We start from the raw sequence: 26,730 nt of genomic DNA, 5'->3' as shown, positions 1-26,730 counted from the left end.
AAATGTATTTGCTTTATACCAGTGATCTCTCTATTCCTTTCCAAATAGGTGGTTTCTAGAGTCTTCCCATAACAAAATGGTCCTTTTCTCTGTTACCTAAATACTGTTACACTGTCATAGTTAGGGGTCATCAGTTTCCTGTTACATTAAATCAGTGTTTTTTAGATCTTTTAACTATGATCCACAGAAAGAAATAACATCTTATATACTACATTCATACATATGAAACAAAACTCACCCTTAACATATATGATGTGTTCTGATTTTTCTTTTCTATTCTGTTGTTTCTTTTTCTCCTTTTAAAGGTGATTTTCATGTTTTAAATTGATTTTATGATCCTCTGATGGGTTGTGCTCCTTAGTGTGAAAAACATGATTAGATGAAAACTTTGTTCTTTTTAACCTTTGTATTACTAAGCTTCATAGTTATATTTGGGAATTTTCTTCCTTCCAAAGTTAAATCTCATTTGTTTGTGTAAAAGAACGTCTTTCTAGATGAGTTCTTTAACAGCTAGATTAATTTACCGTTTATTTTTATTTTTAATTAACTTATTTATTTTTGGCCACGTTGGGTCTTCGTTGCTGCACAAGGACTTTCTCTAGTTTCAGCGAGCAGAGGCCACTCTTCATTGTGGTGCGCAGGCTTCTCATTGTGGTGGCTTCTCTTGTTGCAGAGCACGGGCTCTAGGCCTGTGGGCTTCAGTAGTTGTGGCTCGTGGGCTCTAGAGTGCAGGCTCAGGAGTTGCAGTGCACGAGTTTAGTTGCTCCACAGCACGTGGGTTCTTCCCGGACCAGGGCTCGAACCTGTGTCCCCTTCACTGGCAGGTGGATTCTTAACCACTGCACCACCAGGGAAGTCCTACCATTTATTATGGAGTGAAAAACATTAGCTCAGGCTGACTGGTTGAATTTAATGGAGGGAAAGATAATTGGTTTTAAGATTCATTCCTATTCATATTCTCTCCCTTCTTTCCTTCCCTCTCCTCCATCCCTTTGCCTACACACACACACACACACACACACACACACACACACACACACACACACACACACACACACTCACAGAACTTTCCCACTCTGCAGAAATCTTTGCTCTTGGCCTATGCATATATTCATCTATTTCCTTCCTTGATCTGCTGAACTATGTGCACCTATCACCCAGATCTTAGTTTCTAAATACCATCTTCCACAAAAAGAACCAGGGTTCCTTGAAGAAATGTCTCATTCTAAGGCTTTGGTAGTAACAGATTGTAACCTCTAGAATGAAATAACCCATGAGACATAATAACTACATAGATGAATGAATGAATGAGAGGAAAGGAAAAGTTCTTACTCCTTTCTCTTCTTCCCTGTGGCTATCTAGTCAACATTTGTTAGAGACTTTCCTTATCACATTAGATTAATTGGTATCTTGCTTGAAACTCAAAGGCTATTTATGTTTGGATCTATTTCTGAAATGTATTCTGTTCCATTGATCTGTATATCTATATTTACACCTATATGATACTGTCTTTATTACTGCAGCTTTTATAGTGAGTCTTGAAACGAGATAGTATGTCTTCCAACTTTGTTCTAAGTTTGTTTTACTACTTTAGATCCTTTATACTTCCATGTAAATTTTATTTTATTATTATTTTTTAAATTAATTAATTTATTTTTGTCTGTGCTGGGTCTTCATTGCTGCTCAAGAGCTTTCTCTGGTTGGCTGCGGGTGAGGGCTACTCTTCATTGCGGCGCGCAGGCTTCTCACTGAGGTGGCTTTTCTTGTTGCAGAGCACGGGCTCTAGGCATGTGGGCTTCAGTAGTTGTGGCTCGTGGGCTCTAGAGCACAGGCTTAGCAGTTGTGGTGCATGGGACTAGCTGCTCCACTGCATGTGGGATCCTCCCAGACCAGGGCTCAAACCTGTGTCTCCTGCATTGGCAGGCGGATTCCCAACCACTGCACCACCAGGGAAGTCCCCTAGCATGTAAATTTTAGAATTAGCTTGTCTATTTCTCCAGAAAAGCCTACTGGAATTATAATAGAGATTGTATCACATATGTAGATCATTTAGTGAGACTGGACATCTTAACAATATTGAGTCTGCCACTTCATGATCGTGATATATCTCTATGTTAATATAGGTGTTCTTAATTTTTTCCTGCTAATATCAAGGTCTTACACACCTTTCATTAGTTTTATTCTTAGATATTTGATGTTTTACAATGCTGTTTTGTTGTTTTTTTTTTTTTTTTTTTTTTTCCGGTACGCGGGCCTCTCACTGTTGTGGCCTCTCCTGTTGCGGAGCACAGGCTCCGGACGCGCAGGCTCAGCGGCCATGGCTCACAGGCCTAGCCACTCCGTGGCATGTGGGATCTTCCCAGACCGGGGCACAAACCTGTGTCCCCTGCATCGGCAGGCGGACTCTCAACCACTGCGCCACCAGGGAAGCCCCTACAGTGCTGTTTTAAATGATGTAATACATTAAAGTTTTTACTTTCTGTTTGTTGCTAATATATATAAATATAATTTATTTTTCTATATTGACCAGGTACTATGTGAAATTGCTAGATTCACTTAATCATGCTATTCTTTAAGATTTCATAGGGTTTTATACATACATAATCATATACCAGATAACTATAATTTTCTTGTTCTTTTCTGATTTCTAGGCCTTTTATTTCTTTTTCTTCATTTATTGCATTGGTTAGGACCTCTAGTACATTGTTTAGTAGAAATAGTGAGAGCAAACACTTGTTACTGATCTTAGGGGAAGAGAGTTTGTTTACATTAGGTATGATGTTAGCTAAATGTTTTCCATAGTTATCTTTTATCAGTTTGAGGAAGTTCCCTTCTGTTCCTAGTTTGCTTTAAGATTTTATTATGTTGTTGAGTTTTATCAAAGACTTTTCTGTATCTATTGAGATATTCTTCAGATTTTCCTCTTTTATTGTGGAGTAGAACATAAATTTTTTTGAATGGGAAACCAAACTTGTATGGCTGGATTTGATTTGCTGCTGGGTTTTTTGTTTTTAAGGATTTTTACATCTGTGTTCATGAGGGTTTTGGTCTGTAGTTTTGATTTGTAATACTTTAAGATTTGGGGATCAGGATTATTCTGGTATCATAAAACAAGTCAAGAACTGTTCCTCTGCTGCTTTTTTTTTTCTAAAAGAACTTGTGTTGACTAAGTATTATCTCATCCTTAAATTATGAGTAGAATGCACTGATGAATTCTGGAGAGGGATTTCTGGAATGTGACTGGGATTTCTTTATGGAATAGCTTTTATTATAAATTTGATTTCTTTAATATATATGGGGTTGTTTAGCTTTTCTGTTTCTTCTTTAGTTTTGGTCATGTGTTTTCCAAGGAATTTGTCTGTTCATCAAAGTTGTCAAATTTTTAGGTGTAAAGTCTTTGCAGTATTTCTGCATTAACCTAATAATGTCTGCATGATCTGTAATGATATGTTCCTCTTTTCACTCCTGATGTGAATAATTTATGATTTATCTTTGTTTTGATCCATCTTGCTCCTAGAGCTTTATCAGTTTCATTACTTTTTCAAAGAACCAACATCTGTCTTTGTTCATTTTCTCTTTTCTTTCCAGTGTCTGTTTAATTGATTTCTACTTTTTGTTTTTAATATTTTCTTCTGCTTTCTATCTGGTTTACTTCTACTTTTCTAACTCATAGAAGTGGGAGCTTAAAATAGGAATTAGTAAACTTCTCCTGTGAATATCTCAGATAAGTGATATTTAAGGCTTTGCAGACTATATTGTCTGTAATTGCAGTTACTACTCAACTCTTCCATTGTAGACAATACATAAATGAATGAGCATGACTTTATATACTGATATTTGATTTTCATCATAATTTTCATGAGTCATAAAATATTATCGTTCTTTTCATCCCCCTCCCCCCAACCATTTAAAAATATAAAAACTACTCGGCTTGCTGGCCATACAAAAACAATGGGCTGGACTTGGCGTTTGGACTGTAGTTTGCCAGCCCCTTGCTTATGTCATTAATACTACACTTTAATTTTTTCTAATTCAAGTATTTAAAGCTATGATTTTCAAAGTACTGCTTTCCTACACATTCTGATTTTATATGTGTGTGTGTGTGTGTGTGTGTGTGTGTGTATGTATTTTGGGGGGGGGGGGCGTGTCATGTGGTGGATCTTAGTTCCCTGACCAGGGTTCAAACCCGAGCCCCCTGCATTTGGAACACGGATTCCTAACCACTGGACCGCCAGGGAAGTCCTCTGACTATATTTTTATTACCTTATTTGTGATTTATTCTTTGACCCATAGATTATGTAGAAATGTGTTATTTAATTTCCAGATCAGATATTTGGGCATTTCTTAGATATCTTCTAATTGTTTATTTCTAATCTAATATTATTGTTATCCAAGAATATACCCTGTATGATTTCATTTCTTTGGTGTCTTGATATTTTGTAGCATATAGACTTTTGGTGAATGTCTTATGTATTTGAAAAAATATGCATATTCTGGAATTGGTTAGCACAGTTCTATAAATATCAGGTCAAGTTAGTTGATAATATTCCAGTTTTCTGTGTCTTATTTTAAATCTCCAACTCTTAATTGTGAATTTGTCTACCTTGTCTTTCAGTTCTGTCAGTTTTGCTACATGTGTTTCAAAACTCTGTTAGGTGCATACACATTTATGATTGTTGGGTGTAAATTGTTCTTGTTACCACTGTGAAACGTCCCTCATTATCTCTAGTAATATTATTTGCCTTGAGGTTTACTTGGCCTAATATTAATAAAGTCACACAGTTTTCTTGCTTACCATTTGCATGATACACCTTTTTCCACCCTGTGTATTTATATTTAAATTGGCATGATTAGTCTATTTACATTTAATGTAGTTATTAATATGGTTGAGTTTAAAGTCTCCCATCTTGTTATTTATTCTGTATTCTATTCCCAATATTTGTTACTCTGTTCTTATCCTGCCTTCTTTTTGATGAACTAGTTATCTTTTAGAATTCCACTTTTTCTCCTATGTTGACTTTTTAAAAATTAACTTTGTGGGGTATAATGAAACACAGTAAGACACACTGATTTAAATATATGTTTTCATGAATTTTAACAGAATTATACACCCATGACCAAAAAGTACCCTTGGAGTTTTTGCAGACAGTCTCACAGCATCACCCTAAACAACCATTGATCTACTTTCTATCATTGTAGATTGTATAAATCTTTTCTAGAGTGACCTATGAATATAACATGTCTCGCTTCCTTCACTCAACATAAAGTTTTTGGATTCATCTATGTTACTGCATGTATCTGTAATTTATCCCCTCCCTCTCCTGTACCCCAAGTAGTGTTCTGTTGTATGAGTATACCACATGTCATAATTTGTTATCCACTTGGATTATTTCTGTTTTTTGGCTATCATGAATGAAGTTGCTATGAATATTTCGATCTTGAATCCATGTGTGGGCATATATTTAGGTTCAACGTGGGTAAATAAGATTGGCATCGCTGGATTATATGATATATGTTTGTTTTTTTATGGTAGCTTTATTGAGATACAATTCACATACCATAAAACTCACCCATTTAAGGTATAAATTCAGTTGCTTTTAGTATATGCACAGAGTTATGCAGACATTACCACAGTCAATTTTAGACCACTTTTATCATTCCCCAAAGAAACTCTGGACCCTTTGGCTATCACTTGTCAGCTCCACCTTCCAGCTCAAATTTTTTCCCATTTGTTGGGGGTGACTTTTAAAATTTTCTCTTGTGATTTCATTAGGAGTCCCTCTTGAGCAAGTGGTTCTTAAACTTTTTGAACTTCGGATCCTTTACCTTCTTATAAATGATTGGAAACCCTAAAGAACATTTGTTTATGTGGGTTATATCTGTCAGTATATCTCATTAGATATTAAAACTGAGGAATTTTGAAAATATCAAAATTATAATTCTAAACCCATTACATGTTGATACAAATAATATTTTAACTATTTTCTAAAGACAAAAAGGAAATTAGCGGGAAACATGACATTACAGTTTTATAAACCTCTTTAATCGAAACTTCATAGAAGGTAGTTTGTTCTCATTGAAGCATATAAAGAAAATCATACATGTATTTAGAAAAGGGAAGAGTATTTTAATATTCTTTGTAGATAATTGCAGATATTATACCAAAACTTGACAAATTGTGTAGTATCTTAAGTTCTTGTTCCAAGACTGAATTTGAGAGCACTACAATGATCTTTTCGTTTTTTCTTTTTTTTTTTAAGAAGATGTTGGGGGTAGGAGTTTATTTATTTATTTTTGCTGTGTTGGGTCTTCGTTTCTGTGCGAGGGCTTTCTCTAGTTGTGGCAAGCGGGGGCCTCTCTTCATCACGGTGCGCGGGCCTCTCACTATCGCGGCCTCCCTTGTTGAGGAGCACAGGCTCCAGACACGCAGGCTCAGTAGTTGTGGTTCACGGGCCTACTTGCTCCACGGCATGTGGGATCCTCCCAGACCAGTGCTCGAACCCGTGTCCCCTGCATTAGCAGGCAGATTCTCAACCACTGCACCACCAGGGAAGCCCCTACAATGATCTTTTCATTGGTCTGTCTTGCGCTTGGAATGAATCTTTTACCTATATATGATTTTGTAACATCATGCACTGGTTATTTGGAAAATATTGGTTCACTGAATTATGTAGATCTTCCACATATGTGCCCACATTGACATAGTTCATTATTTAATATTTAAAAATCGCATTTCTGAACAACCCCACTGATCTCAACAGAACAATCTTTAAGTATTGGGAAGCTGTCAGTCTCATCGTGCTTTGTCCAAGTTCTCTAAAATCTCAGTTTTTGCTTGAATGCTCAAATTTTATTGTTGGCAGCAAAAAGTATCAGTTTTTCTTGAAGTGACAGACTTGCTTTGTTCACTTTTCAGAAAATAATCTACTTCAAGTAAAGATAGTTTTCTATCAGAAAAAGTGGTCTAATTCAGCTTACAACTCAGTCAAGCAAATGCTTTTTCTCAAGACAGTTGTGGAAACATAGTTTGCAGCAGAAACGCTTTGTGTGTACTTCCCATCTTGTCATATAGAATTGAACACATATTTAAGGGTTGAGATTTAATTAATTTTACAGCTTCATCAGGGACCTTCCTAAGTAGAGCTGGCTTTTTTTCCCCCATGCAGGTGCATGGCAGTGAAAAATAAAATAACTATTGGGTGTCAGTGCCTTGATTTGTGCTAAGGTGGCAGTAGTTATAAACCATTATTTTGCACAGTCATCGCAAATTTTGGCACAAGTTATTCTAGGATAAATTGAGATGTAAAAAAATAATTCACCACTTGTGTTTGTTACCATGCATTCACAGTAAAGAAGATTTTTGATGATTAGTTGATACTAGTATCAGACAAGTACAGTCAAAACAGAAACCACATTAGTAAGGCTAAAGTACAATTCAACACACCAGATTTTAACTCATTTTCTGTATTTACAGTTAAGTCTTTAATTCAGTGATTTACTTTATCATTAGAAAGTGGAAGTGCCTGTTTCTTTTATTGACTTTTTTTTTTTAAACATACACACACTCATCTGGAAGGTAAGACCTTCCAGATTCATAATTTATTTATTTATGGCTGTGTTGGGTCTTTGTTGCTGCGCGCGGGTTCTCTCTAGTTTTGGTGGGTGGGGGCTACTCTTTGTTGCAGCACAGGGGCTTCTCATTGTGGTGGCTTCTCTTATTATGGAGCACGGGCTCTAGGCACGTGGGCTTCAGTAATTGTGGCACGTGGGCTCTAGAGCGCAGGCTCAGTAGTTATGGCGCACAGGCTTAGTTGTTCTGCAGCACATGGGATCTTCCCGGACCAGGTCTTGAACCTGTGTCCCCTGCATTGGCAGGTGGTTTCTTAATCACTGCACCACCAGGAAAGTCCCTCTTTTATCGACTTTTATTGAGCAGCCTTCAGCACAAACTACTGTGCAAGAGTTTATAAGTCTCTCATAAGTTATGTACACTTCTTTAACCAATGCAATATGATAACTTTTTAAGATATCTCATTGGGTTTTGTAATTTAAGTTTGAAAAGCTATAACTTATTGGCTTTTAAAGATCTCATCATGTGTACATTTAAAATATTGAGTTTATTTTTTTAAAACGGAATGATTGTTCTCAAATGCAACTGAATTGGTACCATAATTCTATTTGAATATGTTCTATTGAGTAAGAACTTAATTTTACAGCCAAAGGGACATTAGTTTTATCATATTTTCATTTGTGATTTACAGTTTCGTTCAGTTTCCTTGGAGTACATTCCCCCCTTTCATGAGTTAGAGAATTCTATGTCGGTTTCTTTTCATCACTTGCAGTAATGGATTGAATTCACACGTCGCCCAGCTCCCTTTTTCAATCCAACAATCTGTTCTTAGTTATAAATTATAAATTTTCTTTTATTTAAAAAGTTACTAAATTCTAAAATAACTGTTTTAAGTGAAATTTTAAAAACCAAATTTAATAACATTGCAAAGCAAAACAAGAGTACTCTTACTATGTTTCTGTATATACATAGAGAGAGAGAAAAAAAATAAAACTTTGAGACTTAAGAATAATTTATTGGATCATAATGAGACTACAGAGATTATAGCAGGTATTAGTGTTGAAGACAGTAAAGGCACAGTAGAAATATTGAACACAAAGATCTTTTGTATTTACTCATAGATTTGCCTTAGTGGCATTCATTCCTTATTGCAGATTTAGGATCCCATTTGGTATTATTTATTTTATGCCTAAAGAACTTCATTTGTTATTTCTTGTAGAGATTAGCTGGAAATGAATTCTGTCAGCTTTTCTGTCTCAGAATGTTTTTAAAGTGAACCATTTAAAAAATTTATATATTGACTATCTCTTGCCAATTTTTCTTACAGTTTATATATTCTGAGCCTGTAGCCATTACATACTATCTTTTAATCTTCATTTATCTTACACAGGTTCTACATGTATTCTGTATGTTTAATGCTTATCCTCAGTCCTCTAGTTATGGTCTGTAGTCATTTTTGTTGTTGAAAGCTCATTTTCTGGTAGATGCCACACGAAGCACTCATGGGCGCTATTATCTGAGTTCTGTGCTTAAAAATCAGTTTTACTGAATATGAAATCCTTGTCTCAACAGTTTCTCTTCTTGATTTTTTAAAATGTTATTCCATTTTCTTCCAGCATAAAAAGCATTGCTTTCAAAGTTTGATGGTACTCTAATTTTCCCTATGTAGATAAATGGATTTTACCTTGCTCTCCAAAGGATTTTTTTTCTTTAAATTCTGTTAAGTTTAGGATCTTGGTAGTTGTTTTTCTGGGTTGATAGTTTTAGTTAAACAGTATACTCTGGGAATTTCCTGGTGGTCCAGTGGTTAGGACTCCAAACTTTCACTGCCGAGGGCCCGGTTCAGTTTCTTGTTGGGGAACTAAGATTGCACAAGCTGCTCAGTGGTTGGAGCCAAAAACAAAAAAAACAAAAAAACAAGTGTACTCTTTCAGTATGTAATTTCAGATATTTTATTTGAGGAAGACTTTCTGATATGCTCTTGTTTTGGCTTCCGTCTCAGGGCCTACTGTTTTCTGTCTGTTGGATCTTCTTTGTCCATATTCAGTGCTTGTCACATTTTGATGTCTTAAAATCCAGCCCCCCTCCCCCATTTTACCTTCTCTTTCTCTTAAAGGCATAATCTATTCTATTTCCTCACTTTTATGTCTGTTCTAGTTTAGTCTTTATTTCCAAAAATTTTTTTCTCTTATTTCTAATTATTTTGTTCTGTTACTGAGTTTTTTCTAACTCTGATGTATGTGTCGTATCACTTTCTTAACTTTTTTTGTCTTTTTTGAAATAAAGGTATAATTTTTGTCTGTTCTCTTGTGCTTTTTTTTTTTTGGCCACGCTGCACGGCACGTGGGATCTTAGTTCCCCCATCGAATCCACACCCCCTGCAGTGGAAGTGCAGAGTCTTAACCACTGGACCACCAGGAAAGTCCCTCTTACTTCATCTGCTGTCATTAAATTGGCCTGCCATGCTTTCAATTGAGTATCTACCTGTTAGCTATTTGGGGCTTCTCCTGTTCTCAGATGTGTCACATGCCATGTTGCATTCCTTTGCTTTCTTCTGCACTGGAACAGATGGTTACTCCAGTGTTATGGCTGTTGGTTTGTTCTCATCTGCTTGGAATTTGGGGGAGAAACCTTGTTTCCTGCTTTTGTTGTAAATTGGCTTTTGGGGTTTTGTTGCCTCTTTAGTTCTCTGTATTTTTCCTTTGAGATTCAGAGATTTAAGAATATCACCTTCCCAAGATTTTCCTTTTAAAAGCCTATCTTAGAGACAACTTTGAAAAATACAAATTCCAAATGAGACATTGTAGGGTTATTAAATTTTTAAAAATAACCTGTACAGTAATGTAGAAATCTTGTTTTTCCTAGTTCCTCTTCTAAAAATCATACTATATCCAAAAATGTCCCCAAATTATATACTTGAATGTTTAAGGAAGAGTAGGATTTGATGACACGTTTCAGAATTGGAGCATCATCAGACATTTGAATGCATTATTCTGAAGGATAGAATTTCACTGTCAATGACTGCAGACCTTTAATCCTGATCTTAACAGCTTCCTCTTTCTCTTTAGAGATGTAAGCTCAAGTATTTGAATATATTCTCAATTGACCACAGTATAACCTTTTCTGTTATATGTGGTACCTCCATATTATCAGTTAGCTTATATACTATTGGTAAATAGGGAAGTAGTTTCAGTATAACATGGGTGGGTTTTGGTTTATACATGATTTTTTCTAAACTGGACAAGGGGATCCTGAATAATGGGGGTGGAATTTTATACTGCACACAGAGTTTTTAATTAAAAGTGGTAAGCTGTGTCAGGGGTTCCCTCTCAGAGAGGTACACCCTGGTCTAGCAGGGACTCTCCTTTTCATATGGCAGTTAGCATTTCCTTTTGTGTCCATTTTAGCGGTCCTCCTGGCTTAAAGCTCTACTTCTCAGCTCCCATAAACCCTTGTTTCTACTTCTTTGTTTTTAATACCTTTTATTAAGCTCTGAGGAAGCATTTCAGCTGCTCTTAGCTGCTAAACTGGGGTGTGCAAGTTATCTCTGGAGGTCCCAATCATTGGTTTTCTTAGTGCTGTGGTTACAGAGTTACAGGGGCATTGACTGATCTGCCCCAATGTACCCCTCTCTACCCTTCTGGACCCATTTTTTTCCCCATAAGCCTTGTTATTTTTAGGGTTGCAGAGTGCAAAGTTTCCAGGAATGTATGTATGTATTTACATTATACCAGATGTACTAAGAGACTTCAAGAAAATGCTGGAGCTTAGTGTAGTGAGGCTTTACAGCATTGTTTCTGTTCTTGAAGGACTTTATAAAAAGAGCCCCTATAATTCTCCTGTAATAAAGATCCAGTGTTTGGGATTTGAGGCTTCCTATTCATCATTTTTAAATGCAGGGGAATAATAAACAGTAAAAATTTGAGGAATTATGTTGTGGATCACTGAGGCTTTATTTTGTGCTAATGAGATTGTTTTGATGAACCTACCTAAAATTAAAGAAACTGGTGAGTAAATGTAAAATTCTGTATTGGATGATACTTACAGTATTATCTTTTTTCTATTTTGATCCTGGTAGGGAATTGTAATTTTGGCCATTTACAATACCAAGGTTTGTTTCAGAAATAATAATTTTCAACTTACAGAAAATGCATAGTAGTATACTGCATTATTATTTGTTGTGGAAAAATCTAATCCTTATCGAAAGATTTCAGGTACTTTCATTAAAACAGCAAGGAATTATAGGCCAGTATTACAGTAATGGAAGAAGATTGCTCATGTGATGGATGACTCTAGAAAAATTGTACAGATGAGGAAGATGGATGTATAAATGGAGAGAAATCAGGTTATTGTATGGAGTATAATATTTTAGTTAAGTCCTGATAAACCCATTGTAAGTTGAAAATGTTGTAAGCTGAAAATGCACTTAAGACACTTAACCTACTGGATGGACATCATAGCTTAGCCCAGCCTACCTTAAACATGCTCAGAACTCTTACATTAGCTTACAGTTGGGCAAAATCACAAGTGTTGAATGTCTTATGTAATTGATTGAATACTGAAAGCGAAAAACAATAGTTGCATGGATACAGAATGGTTATATGTGTGTCAGTTATTTATCCTCATGATCAAGTGGCTGACTTTGAGCTGTGGCTCACTGTGGCTCACTGCTGCCACTGCCCAGTATCACAAGAGAGTATAGTACCTGCAAATGGCTAGCCTGAGAAAAGACCAAAATTCAAAATTCTAAGTACAGTTTCTACTGAATACGTATTGCTTTCACATCACTGTAAAGTCAAAAAATCTTTAAGTCAAACTATCATAAGTCTGTATTGCAAAAATAGTGTAAACTGGTCATATGGATTTGCCCCATAAAAGGAAATGAATAGAGAGCTTTGTTAAGGAGTAGACTCCTTAGTGTTGATTTGGACATTTTGAGAATTGACGTTAGGTGTGTGGCAGTGGCAGGCCCTATTAATTTTGTGTCATTTTTGGTACTATGTGATAATGCCAGCAAATTCCAGTGGGGTTCGCTCAAGGAAATGACCCCTGTTCTTTTGAGTAATTCTGAAAGTAAGGAAAATTGCTGGAAACATAGACCACATTGTGAGATTCAGTATTTCAGTAGCATGAAAATTCAGTGGACCCTGGGGAAAGAATCTGAATTGTGAGGATGCTGTAATTATATTTGTGTATTGTAATAACGTTAATAAATACTCTTACGACTCTGTCAGATTTTTTCTGTGTTTTCTTCTACTGTTAGGTATTAATTCTGTTTGTTTCTCCTGGATATGAAAAAAGAGGAGAAAGCATATTACAACATATTTTGTCTTTTTAAAAATCTGAGCATAGTTGACATACAACATTATATTAGTTTCAGATATATAGCATGATTCAATTTGTTTTTTGGTTGCACCACACAGTATGTGGAATCTTAGCTCCTGACCAGGGATAGAACCTGTGCCCCTGCAGTGGAAACGTGGAGTCTTAACCACTGGACTGCCGGGGAAGTCTGATTCAGTATTCTTATATATTGCAAAATGATTACCACAATAAGTCTAGTTAAAATCTATCAGCATACGTAGTTACAGAATTTTTTTCTCTGATAACTTTTAAGATTTACTCTCACAGCAATTTTCATATATGCAATACAGTATTGTTAACTATAGTCACCATGCTGTACGTTATATCACTGTGACTTAATTATTTTATAACCTTTTGTACCTTTTGACGCCTATCACCCATTTCACTCATCCCCACCTCCCTGCCTCTGGCAACGACCAGTCTGTTCTCTGTATCTGTGAACTTGCTGTTTTTGTTTTTTAATTCCACATGTAAGTGAGATCATATGGTATTTGTCTTTCTCTGACTTTTTTTCACTTAGTGTAATGCCCTTTAGGTTCATCCATGTTGTTGCAAGTGGCAAGAGTTGATTCTTTTTTATGGCTGAATAATATTCCATTGTTTATGTATGTGTGCATGTATACGTGTGTGTGTGTTATATGCATATATATATTTTCACTGCATTATTTACAGTAGCCAAGATATGGGAACAACCATATCTAAGTGTCCATCCATTGATAATGGATAAAATTGGCTATTGTAAATAATGCAGTGAACATGGGGGTGCATGTCATATTTTATCATTTTAAAAGTGTAACCTGTAGGGAATTCCCTGGTGGTTCAGTGGTTAGGACTCGGTGCTTTCACTACCATGGGCCCAGGTTCAGTCCCTGGTTGGGGAACTAAGATCTCACAAGCTGTGTGGTGTGGCAAAAAAAAAAAAAACGTTAACCTGTAAAGCAGAATGACTGTTCACTGCATGTTTTTCCCTCTTATATCTTAAGGAAGAGAGAGAAAATCCTTCAAAACGGAGTAGAATTGAACGTGATATAGATAATAATTTGATCACATCAACACCAAGAGCAGGAGAAAAGCCTAACAAACAGATATCTCGAGTAAGACGGAAAAGTCAAGTAAATGGAGGTTTGTTAATGTTTACATATTGCTTTATTAGGTGTAAGCAGAGTTCTCACTTGACATGTTTTTTCTGTTTTTAAAAATCTACTTTGAGCAATTTCTGCCTTATTTTTGTAATCTCCTTTGTATTAAATATTAGTGGCATGAAGTAAATAAAAATTTACCTTCCTAATGTAAATCTACTTTGTTGAATTAAAGTGACAGTTAAAGGCAGAGCAACTAGCTTTACACTGTTTAGCATGAAAATGTATATGAAACTCGTTTCTTAAAGCAGTAATAATTGTGACTTAATTTATTTGAAATATGTACAAAGAATTTGTTTCTGGATTATGGAATTGCAGAGCTATAGGCGGGGCTTGGAGCTCTCAGGTCCGCGGTCCTCAACTAGGGGTGTTTCTGTCCCCTAGTGGACGCTTTTCAGTGTCTGGAGACCTTTTTGGTTTGTCACAACCTGTGGAGGGATTGCTGCTTGCATCTAGCAGGTGAAGGTCAGGGGCACTGCTAAACATCCTACAATGCACAGGACATCCTCCCATAACAAAGAATTATCCAGCCCAAAAGCCAATAGTGTTGCTGTTTATAAATCCTGTTCTAGATCAGTACCTTACTGTATTGCTGACAAGCTCCTCAAAGTCAATAAGGAGAAAAAAAAGATGGACAAGCAGAGAAACCTATACAGAATAGCACTTTAGAGCGTGGAGTAAAGGTAGCAGCCTTTTAATCAATACTATTTTAAACACAGCAGTGATAATAATTCCCTACCTCTTTCCTCTTAATGCAGTGATGTATCTCCATTGTTAGAATTGACCATAAGGGAGAAAAGGGATAAACAAGTTAAAAGAGCTCTAACGAAGGAAAGAAATGTGCTAAAGTTGTGGAGGGTCAAGGATGATTTATTAAGACATTTATATTTTATATTTTCCCAAAACCCATTAAATTTTTTTATTTATAAGAAACTTAAAAAAAAAACTGATTATTCTTCCTAACTACTCTGAAATGGTACCTCACAATATCCATAAGTAGTTTTTGACACTGCTGTATATATAGTCTTCTGCTTCAGTAGAACTAGTTGCCTCTATTTATTTAGCTGTTACTCATTAGAAGTAGATTGGGGGGGTAAGTTTTGTGAAGTAGGCAGCATCCCAAAATGTAAATAAACAAAGACAAAATCTTGCATTTGTGTTTTTCATATTGTAACTTGCTTGCTTTACTTACAAAGAGTTTATTTCATTTTTTGTTACACTGTGTTGATTTGAAGACTTTCAGTCTGTGTAATTCCAGATATAAATCTACTTTGTAAAAACTCAGTAAATTTTAGCATTTATAAACCATTATAAATAAATTTGTTATAAAGATCATTTGATTTACAAGTGATTTACCTCATGATTTCTTGAAATAATAAGCTTTTTAACATTAATGTTCATCAGTTTTCCGTATGTATTTTGAGGGAAAAAGTTATTTTTATAATGAATGGTTTAGAACACATTTGTGAAAGTCATGTTTTCTAGATTGCAACTATTTTTGTTGTTTCTTTCTTAGAAGCTGGTAGTTATGAAATGACAAATCAACATGTAAAACAAAATGGAAAATTAGAAGATAATCCTTCCTCTGGCAGTCCTCCAAGGACTACATTGTTGGGGACCATATTTTCTCCTGTCTTCAACTTTTTTTCACCAGCAAATAAAAATGGTAAATATAAGTCATTAACCATAATTTGGGTTTAAAAGATTAATCGTTTTCCTGGCTTTTTAAAAGATCTGTTTGATTTTTTTTGGCATATTTTTGTTAGCATCTTATGTTTGTTTTCAGCCTCGTTAAAAATACACAGCCATTTTTTTTTTAAGAATATATTTTCTTTCTTTTAAACTTATTTATTTATTTATTTATGGCTGCATCGTGTCTTAGTTGCGGCACACGGGATCTTTCGTTGGGGTGTGTGGGCTCCTCATTGCGGCACGTGGGCTTCTCTCCAGTTGTGGCATGTGGGCTCTGTAGTTGTAGCACACGGGCTTAGTTGCCTCGCAGCAGGTGGGATCTTATTAGTTCCCAGACCAGAGATTGAACCCAAGGCCCCTGCATTGGAAGGTGGATTCTTAACCACTGGACCACCAGGGAAGTCCCAAAAATACACAACTTCTAAAAGGCATTTTTTTTTTTTTTAGTGACTGAAATAAATGTAGGTTATGTTTAATTAACTATCTGAAAAGCTAGATGATAAACTTTGGGCTGGAGGGAAAGTATTATTTTTTCTGTGTTGGGATGACTTCTGCATCTTTAGAGTGTGTACAGGAGAGAATTGAGAAGCATTTTCAATATTCTAGATCAGTAAAGTAGAATTTGTTGAATATTTTGAGTGAGTTGAAACCAGATTTTTATTTGTAATACAATTTATTTTTATTATCATTTGCTTGTTTTCTTCCCCCTGTAGGGAATCTTCAGTTTAGACAAATAGTAAAACTACTCTAATTCACATGAATTGAAGGTTCCCGTTGTATGCCTTTGCAAAAAAATTAAAAATGGCCTTTTCTCAACATATTTTTAAAAATTAGCTGGTGTCCTATTTTTTTCTGATAATTAATGTCTAATTGCATACATGATAATTTAGTCTCTAGATTATTTGAGGGCAAGAGGTCATATCTTTATTTTTGCACCTACCATGTTGTTTGCTACAGTATTGGGCACATGGGAAATAGCCATTAAATACCTGTTGCCTGATTTCTGGATGATAAAGCAATTTTTAAAAGGCAGAATGGTGCACTGTAAAATCAAGATGATGTAGGGGCAGAAATAATGTATATTAGCACATTAAAGGACTGTGAAGTCCTAGAATAGAAACAAAAAACTACCTTTAACTTTGTTTAACCCAGTATTCCCTAGACATATCTGACCAAGTACTCTTCTATGGAACATCTGTTAACATCTTAACATCTTTGAGAACTAGTGCCTCCTAAAACATCTTTGGAAATGCTGGTGTAGTGGGAAAAGAACAGGCTTTGGAGTTAGATAAACTTGTTTTAAATTTGTTCCCAGCTGCCACTGTTTACTTACGTTACTCTGGACCAGTTCTTTAAACTCTTGAGCCTCTTAATCCATGAGAAAGGGTAATTATACTTAAATGTGAGGAGTGAAGATTCCAGTTCACTCAACAAATATTGAGCATCTACTATGTTCCAGCCATTGTGATAAGTATAATACATTTTTATAGGTGCCTTGAGAGAGGCATGGAACAGTAGAGTATTCAAAGAATGGAATGGTCCTGTATTCCGGGTGGTGGCTCACAAAAGGCTTTATAGAAAAGCTGAATCTTGAAAGATGGTAAAGGGCATTCCATGTAGAAGGAGCAGTGTAAGCAAAGGTACAGTGTATTTCAGAAATAAATTAGTTTGTCACAGATGGAGCGTCAGATTTGAGGAGTGCACAGGAAGGGATAAGATAGGAGAATTATAAAGAAGTCAGATTATAGAGCCAATTTTGTAGGTTTTTTGAACTTTATCCTTAGTCATGGGGGGATGATCGAAAGGTTTTAAACTGTGAGTAATATGAACAGATTTGTTTGGTTTTTTTTTAAGTTTACAGATTTTATGTTTTTTTAATTTATTTATTTATTTTTGGCTGTGTTGGGTCTTCGTTGCTGCACGTAGGCTTTCTCTAGTTGCAGCGAGCGGGGGCTACTCTTTGTTGCAGCGTGCGGGCTTCTCATTGAGGTGGCTTCTCTTGTTGCGGAGCCTGGGCTCTAGGCGCACGGGCTTCAGTAGTTGTGGCTCGCAGGCTCAGTAGTTGTGGCTCACGGGCTCTAGAGTGCAGGCTCAGTATTTGTGGTTCACAGGCTTAGTTGCTCTGCGGCATGTGGGAGCTTCCCGGACCAGGGCTCAAACCCGTGTCTCCTGCGTTGGCAGGTGGATTCTTAACCACTGCTCCACCAGGGAAGCCCAGATTTGTGTTTTCTAAAGATCTATTTGGCAGTAGCATGTAGGCTAAATTCTAAAGAGGCTGGATGCAGGGAGAACATTAGTAGACTTGTAGTCCATGTGAGACTTCATACAACCTTACTTGTGGTATTAGAGAAGACAAGAAGGATCAAAGATACAGAATGGACAAATTTTGGGAACAGATTGGAGGTGAAAGAAGAGAGAGAGTAAGATTGTACGCATTAGATTTTCAAGAGAGAAAAATAAGTTCCTGGGAGATAGATAATTGAATTTAATTTGGGGCATGCTGAGCCTAAGAGGCCTTGAAACAACCAAATAAAAATGTCTACTAACAATTTGTCATTCAGGTATGGGGCTTAGAAATCTGGATAAGCAGTAGAGCATGGTATTATCAGCTTATAAATAGTAATTGAAACCAGTGGAGTAAATGGTCCATTTGGTTCATCAAACTAAGACCAGAATCTTGGGGGAAGACATTTAAGGACTGGACAAAGTTAAAGAAGCCAACAAAGGAAAAATGGAGGAAACCAGGAGAAACTGAGTCATAGAAGCCAAAAGAAGAGACTATCAAACCCAGGGTCAAACAATTGTAAAGACAGAAAGAAAGGAAATGAGCATTGAAAAGGTATCATTAAACCTGGTAATTAACTGGTCATTGGTTTCGTTTGCCAGAAGAGTTTCAGAGGAGTGATTGGAGTTGGCAGCCTAATCCATCGGTTAAAAGAGTGAAATGGAGAGTAAGAAAGTGATCAGCACATATAGATTACTGTTATGAGGAACCTGAATATGAAAAAAACTAGAGAGGTCACGAAGCCTCAAGGGATGTTTTGTATTTGTGAGAAGCAAGCATGTTTTTAAGCCTCAGGGAAGGGTCTAATAGGTTGAACATAAGGGAAAAAGAAAAACTAATGAAGAAAGTTTCTAGCATCTACTGATAGGGATGGGATCAAGAGAACAGGTAGAAGGATTAGAATTGAAACAAGGAGAATGGACATCTTTCTCTGATGCTGGAGGAAAGAACGTTTGGGCAGCAGTAGTTCATGTTTGATATAATTTTTTCTTTGAAGGAGGACATGGTATCATTTTGCTGAGATGGTCCTGGGTGGCAGGGATTGAAGAGAATGAAGGTTTAGAATGTTTGCTATTGGGTATAAGTAAAAGAAGCTGAATGACTCACACACAGAAATACTGAGCAGCATGCTATAGGCGTAGCTAAGATTAGAGGATATTATTTGGAGTACAACCAGTCTTTATAATTGTATTGTTTTCTTTATTACCTGGGTTTAGTGCCTGAGAAGGCTTTTAGTTAGATTGATTCAGGAGGGATTTCTATGATGAATGACAGTGGAAAGACAAGGAAGCAAGGACAGTGAGGCTGCTGGCTTGAGAGTGGTTTGAATAATACACCATGAAGTCTAACTAGATGAGGAGGCTGGAGAAGAAGCCATTAAGGGATGTGTTTGGATAAAAGAGATTGGCTTTTATCAAACGTGAAGATCACATGTAATAGAAATATTAGATAGATAGATAGCTAATTAGAAGATTAGGAGGCTGTGGTAGGAGATTAATTATTTGAATTTTAGGTTTCAGAGGTGAACAGTTTCTCTGTGATAGTGTCCAGGTTGTAGCCATGGTAATAACTACTAAAGAGCATTACGAATGTAGATGGAGCTAAAGAGGGCAAGACCTTTGAGGGTTAGTTATTGGATGAGTCATTGACATCACCTGTAATAACTATATTGGCATTTAATAGAGCAGTAAACTGGTAGCTAGGTGTTAAATTCCTCTGAGATTGAAAGGATGCTGGCAATAGATAGTAGGTGACAGCAGAGGGCATAAGTGAAGAATTGTATAGCCAGGTGACAGCAATCTCAAAGGAGCAAATATTTTTACACATTAGTGAAAAACCAATGATCTGGTGGCAGCAATGGAGGTAAATGAATTCTGATTGAGTAACAAGTATGGGAGAATAAACAGCTTTGAGGGAAGGGTATCAGGAAAAGAGATTTCTTTTGGAAAGAGGTTAAATGTAAGGCAATGAGGGAGAAAGAATATTCTGTGAGGAAGTTGAGAGTTATTGGAGGTTGATTTTGTTGTTGACAATGACATTCGGAGGATTTCATAAAGAAATGGAGACTTGGGGTCAGTCCATAGTGGAAGAAAAATTGCGCAGCGGGTTCATCTAGGGGATGGTTGAATATAATGAGGAAACTAGCTTCTATCTTTGTTATTGAGACAGAATCTTGTTGAGAAATTGTTCTTGTGTCTTTGAATAAAAAGGTTCTCATGGTTAGGGAAACAGCTCATTTTTAGAGAACTATCTCTGGTTTAAAAATTACAACTGCACAAAATGGCTAGGATACTTAGTACTAGAAAGATCAGGAGCTGTTTGAGGATAATGGAAAATTGTGTGTGTGTGTGTGTGTGTGTGTGTGTGTGTGTGTGTGTGTGTGTGTGTGTGTGTATTGCCCAGCACATAGTAAGCACTTAATAAAATGATATTTGCTTTAATGAAGAGAAGTTCTGTGGTCAAAAATACTGTATGACAGTTGACCCAACAACAACATGGGTTTGAACTGCACAGGTCCACTTAATACAAGGATTTTTTTCAACAAATACTATAGTATACAATCTGTGGTTGGTTGAATCTGAGGATGTGGAACTGTGGATATGGAGGGCTGACTGTAAAGTTATTCTCAGATTTCTGACTGCATGGGGGTCAGTGCCCCTAACCCTATGTTGTTCAAGGGTCAACTGTATATACTTCAGAGTTCCTAAGAGACTGGATCTTAAATGTTCTCACCACAAAAAAGAAATAATTATGTGGCAGGTTAGAGGTGTTAGCTAACGCTCAGTTGGTAATCATATTTCAGTATATAAAGTATTAAATCAATACATACACCTGGAACTTACAAAATGTTATGTTAATTATATCTCAATAAAAACTTTTTAAAGTTCTAAATGGACTTGTTTGACTATAAATGGGTGTTTCTAAGCTATTTGAATACTCTTAAGAAGAACTTTGTTCACAAATATTACTCTAGCTTATAATAGTCTTTATTCCTTATTTTTGAAATGTCTAGTAAGGAGTCACTAAATAATGGTATCCTCAGCTTTGTTTCTGTTCCATTTAGTTTTTCTAAATATTTATGAATTTTTATTGCATACATTTGACATATAACATTGTATAAATTTAAAGTGTACAACATGTTGATTTGATAATTTATATATTGTAATATCATCATCGTAGTGATAATTAGCATGTGCTCTCTGTCATGTTATATAATTATTCTTTCTTTTTAGTGGTTGGAGTAATTAAGTACTAGTCTCTTAGCAGGTTTGATGATTATAATACAATGTTGTCTGTTTCACTATACTGTGCATTAGATCTCTAAGGCTTATTTATTACTTGTTTTAAGTTTGTTCCCATCTTTCCCCACCCACTGTGAGCTTTTAAGTGACGATTAATGTACAATTAATCATGATTTCAGGAACATCAGGATCCGATTCCCCAGGACAGGCTGTGGAAGCTGAAGAGATAGTAAAACAGCTTGATATGGAACAGGTGGATGAGATCACTACCAGTACTACTACATCAACTAATGGAGCAGCTTACTCAAATCAAGCAGTTCAAGTGAGGTCATCAATAAATAATGGTTTAGAAGAAGCAGAGGAAACAGTTAATCGTGATATCCCACCCCTTACAGGTAAAAAAGATTCCTTTTTTTCTTACACGTTTTCATGAATAGTTTGTAAAAATACTACTGTATTTTTTCTTAAATAGGCAGATTAAATGCATAAGTTTTTCCTCCTTGAAGTTAATAAAATTAAAACTGGAAATAAAACTTTTCCCCCAAAATCCAGTCATTTTGAAATTGAATTTTTTTAAGGTTATTTTGACTGCATATTAGTCACTTTACAGTTTAATTATGTGTACCAATCTTACCACTTAGAGAAATTTAACACAGCTAACAAAATAATATGCTTACATTTATGAACGTATTTATTATAATTGCATGAGTCTTAGATCCTTAATGTCTGAAGTTCCTACATAGAGGTAGTCTCATACCTTCAGATTTGTTTCATATACAGATGACATTCCCAAAGAAGAAGCTTCTGTTCTTGGGTCTCTCCTATACACAAACTTTGCAGCCTAATCCTGGATGCTTTTAAAGGCCTAACATAATTGTTAGGTCCCTGAGCCAGTTGTTATAGAAATGTAGAAACGTGTGAGGTCAGCATTTGTTACCTCTGAGGGCTGTGGTAGATAGACATATAAGGCTAAAAGATGAAATTGTATTCCATTATGATTAAAAGCAGAATTAAAACTGAGGATGGACATCTTTTCCCAGAAGAAGATCTTAGACTTTTATTTTAGATTTGTTTTTCCTTGTGGTGCCAGATATTTGAGAGAGCCTAGTACATATATATTGGTTGAGAAATAAGTTTGGCATAAGGAAGCAAAATGATGATCTCTCTGATATAAAGGGGAAACTTGAAAAAAAATCATTGAAACAGCATGATACATTTAAAGAAGAAATGCAAACAATTATGAAACTTCTATATAGTGTAACCCTATATCAGTATGAAGAGAAAAGCAGCATAATAGAGTTAAGGTTTATTTTATTTTATTTATTTTTAAAATTTTATTTATTTTTGGCTGTATTGGGTCTTCGTTGCTGTGCGCGGGCTTTCTCTAGTTGCAGTGAGCGGGGGCTACTCTTCGTTGCAGTGCTCAGGCTTCTCATTGCAGTGCGCAGACTTCTCATTGTGGTGGCTTCTCTTGTTGCGGAGCATGGGCCCTAGAGTGTGCAGGCTTCAGTAGTTGCGGCACGTGGGCTCAGCTTCAGTGCGTGGGCTCTAGGGTGTGTGGGCTTCAGCAGTTGTGTCACGTGGGCTCAGTAGTTGTGGTGCATGGGCTTAGTTACTCCGAGGCATGCGGGATCTTCCCGGACCAGGTCTCGAACCCATGTCCCCTGCATTGGCAGGCAGATTATCTTAACCACTGTGCCACCAGGGAAGTCCAAGGTTTATTTTAAATTTGTCAAATAAGGAATTCCCTGGCCATCCAGTGGTTAGGACTGTGTGCTCTCACTGCCGAGGGCCCGGGTTCAGTCCCTGGTTGGGGAACTGTTGGGTTGGCCAGAAAGTTTGCTTGGGTTTTTCTGTAAAATCTTAAGGGAAAAACCCGAGCAAACTTTTTGGCCAACCTGATAAAATCCCACAAGCCGTGTGGTGCGGCACTCAATCAATCAATAACAAATAAAATGTTAATATTGAATTATAATGTTATAATTTAAGAATAATAACCTAACAAGCAAATCTAATGCTGATTACTTTGTCTGGTGTTACAGGCTAGTGACTGATAAGGTATAGACTGAAGCCAGGGCTTTTGAGTTCTTTGATGTTTTTTCTGTTTTTGTGCTTCTGTATAACCTTTGTACTCATTTTTTCTGACAACTGTGCCTACCGGGAAGGGATTTCTATAACTTTAGTTTCTAGAGGGGAATAGTAAGATTTACTCCATTTGTCTCTTCATTCATTTTTCTAACATTTAATTGAACACCTACTTTTTGTGATGGGCAGTATTTATAAAGATGACTAAGATGTGCTCATTGACCCTGAAGAATATTGATCTAATTGATGAGCCAAGTATACACAAAAATTACTGTACAGTGTGGTGAGTGCTGTTACAAATAAATGAGCAAAATATTGAGGTGGCACATTGCAGTTACTCTGGGAGGATCATGAAAGGAAGAAGTAAAAGTTTTGCTGATCTTAAAATATGAGTATGAGTGACAAAAGTGGTACTTTTCCCCAACTTCAAGAACATAGCCAAAGAGAACAGAAGGAAGGAGGCTGGCTCTACCCTTTACTTAGCTGTGTAACTTTAGATAACTTATTTAAGCTCTCTGAGACAGTTTTCTTAGCTTTAAAATGGTAATAATGATTTAGAGCTTTGAAGACTAAATGAGATGAAATATGAAAAATGCTTAGCATGGAGGTGCTTGAATACTAATTACTTCCTGTCCCCCTTTCTCTGAGATTAATAGGAATTTGAAACAGTAAAGTGGTAGGAAGATATATTTTTTCATTTGTTCCCTTGTGCTAATGAACCGTTTCTGGCATAAAGTTGTTAGAAATGAACAAAAATTCTGCTTTACATCTGTTGTCATTTATTGAACATACACACTGTATTGGCTCTCAGAAGGTATTAATACATGGTAATAGCAAAAAATGTAAGTTTTTATCCTGGAAGACTACTATCCACCAGTATTCCATTCCTATAGACAGATTACAGCAATTTTTATTGAGGTCCACTGTCTTAGTTAGTCCTTGCAGGCTACTGTAAAAAACTACCATTAGACTAGGTGACATATAAACAATAGAAATTTATTTCTCATAGTTCAGGGGTCTAGGAAATCTGAGATCAAAGCCCCAACAGATTCAGTGTCTGGTGAAGATCTGCTCTCTGGTTCATAGATAGCTGTCTTCTTACTGTGTCCTCATATGCCAGAAGCTATGCAAGCTCTTTGGGGGTCTTTTTTTAAGAGCATTAATCTCATTCATGAGGGCTCCACCCTCATGACTTAATGACCTCATGACCTCCCAAAGACTCCATCTCCAGACACCATTGCATTGGGGATTAGGTTTCAATATATGAATTTTGAGGCAACACAAACATTCAGTCTCTAGCATCCACCTTAAACTTTCATCTCCAAGACATTACCTGTTTAGCTTGTAAGTTATCTTTGTCTCATTGAATTTAAGTTGTAAATATTGTCTTAGAAAATTCCCAACATAATTTCTAAAGCTTTATCAATTGATCAAATTTTAATTCAAACTTCGAATGGACTATGTGTCGTGGAATACAGAATTGTTTCTTGATTATTTTTAAGTTGCTTGTAAATGAGAAATAAAATAATGGGTCTTCTAAAGCACTGATTTCTATATACAGCATAATTTCTTAACGTTTAAGATCATAGACAACCTTGAGATTCCTGTAAAAATGTACATAAAACATTTTTTCATAAGTCTTTAGGGGTTTGTAGACCTCTTAAAGCCTGTTCATGGATCTTAGGTTTAAAACTACCTTCAGGATCTGTTGTCAGCACGCATATATTGACTGCCTGTATGTACTGTGCACTTTGTGAAGTATTATTGCTATGAGCACCATGAAATTTTTATGGTTGTACATACAAACATCATCCAGTTAGAAATGGAAATTTTGTGGAGTGTATTTCCCTAATAATACACTCCACAGTGTAAGTAGTAAATAGTAGGAAATAGTGTAAGTAGTAAATTTTCTCTTAGCTGTTAGGGATTTAAATTTTGCTAGCCATGATATAGCTTGCCACTTTGTCTGTAATGGTAAAATTTTCCTTTGGATCCAGAGTTAGATCTATGTGTTTATAAATTTACTTTTAAATACTGTTTACAAATTATTTCTGTCTTATCTTTAACCTAAAATACAGAGGGCTTCAGGAAGATGTTAATAAAAGCAGTAAAAATGTATACTTCATGGAAGCATTAAGTGAGTAAAAGCAACATTTTGTTTTTCACTTTGTTAAATAGCACCAGTAACTCCAGATAGTGGTTATTCATCAGCCCACGCAGAGGCCACCTATGAAGAAGACTGGGAAGTATTTGACCCGTGAGTTGTTTTTTTTTTTTCCCTTTCTCTCTTTGAACGGAATGAAAGTACATGTGTAGAGGGGTGGCTGAATGGTATATTGCAAAGAACATTTGACCTGTAGGTATTAATACTTTGCTGAGTTACTGAAATACTAATTTGTATATTTTCAGTTTTACTTATGTGTTTTATAAGTTTGGTTTACTAGGTTAAATATGCATTATTTAATTAAAAACTTAAAGATGGGCTGAATTTAGTAATATGTTTTATATTTACGAAAAAGTAGAAATGTTGACATTTTCTTAAAATTTGATTTATAGCTATTATTTCATCAAACACGTTCCACCACTGACAGAAGAACAGCTAAATAGGAAACCTGCCCTTCCATTGAAGACAAGAAGCACACCAGAATTCTCCCTAGTTTTAGACTTGGTAAGTATATTATCTGTAGAGTTAGGGAAAATAAAGGCGTTAAATTCTTTTTTAAAAATACTAGCCCAAAATACCTAAAAGGATACAAGTGAATGAATAGCCTCACACATACATTTACTATAAAAACGTGTGTTAGGTGTTCTGAAATGTTTTTATTTTAAGCACAGTCTAATGCCAGGGCCTCCCCAATTTGTTGGTTTCCAATACCCTTTGAAAATAAATTAGGCTTTCTTTTTCTCTCCCCCCAACCCCCACTATTTCACTATTTTTCTATTTAAATTAAATTAATTATTGCCCCCATACTCCTATACCCTTTGTTTTGTTTTATAATCTCCCAATAAATTCTAATTTCATGGCTAGATTTCAACCTTTTTTGGGGGTGGGGGCGTCACAGTCATGTTCCCCTGAAGGACCTAGGTCTTAATGAGTTAACCTCATGCAAGACCATACGCCTTTTCTTGTTCCTTTTTGCGGGGGAGGGGCAATCTATGTAATACTTATTATCTCATACTAATAACTTTATTAATAGACTCTCAAAAGCATGACTTCTTAATGCTGACTAATAAAACCTTTAATATGCTCTCTTGGTGTGAATTTTAAAATTTATATATATATATATATATATATATATATATATTTTTTTTTTTTTTTTTTTTTTTTTTTTTTTTGTGGTACGCGGGCCTCTC

At 35.9% G+C, this 26,730-nt stretch overlaps 1 protein-coding gene across 3 annotated transcripts in view; it reads left to right on the top strand.

Moving 5' to 3' along the window:
• Positions 1–26,730, top strand: part of CTDSPL2 (CTD small phosphatase like 2) — a 69,907-nt gene that overhangs the window by 22,505 nt on the left and 20,672 nt on the right. For 2 of the 3 annotated variants that reach the window (XM_007115997.4, XM_007115995.4), the window contains exons 3-7: positions 13,918–14,056; positions 15,590–15,739; positions 21,471–21,686; positions 25,555–25,633; positions 25,933–26,044. In XM_007115997.4, coding sequence (XP_007116059.1) covers positions 13,918–14,056; positions 15,590–15,739; positions 21,471–21,686; positions 25,555–25,633; positions 25,933–26,044 — 696 coding nt within the window. The remainder of the gene's footprint in view (positions 1–13,917; positions 14,057–15,589; positions 15,740–21,470; positions 21,687–25,554; positions 25,634–25,932; positions 26,045–26,730) is intronic. The other variant, XM_007115996.4, reaches the window with a different exon arrangement.

This window comes from Physeter macrocephalus, chromosome 11 (genome assembly GCF_002837175.3).
Source record: "Physeter macrocephalus isolate SW-GA chromosome 11, ASM283717v5, whole genome shotgun sequence".
Taxonomy (NCBI): Eukaryota; Metazoa; Chordata; class Mammalia; order Artiodactyla; family Physeteridae; genus Physeter; species Physeter macrocephalus.
The sequence above is the reverse complement of the archived record's forward strand: the minus strand, read 5'-3'. Positions and strand labels throughout refer to the sequence as shown.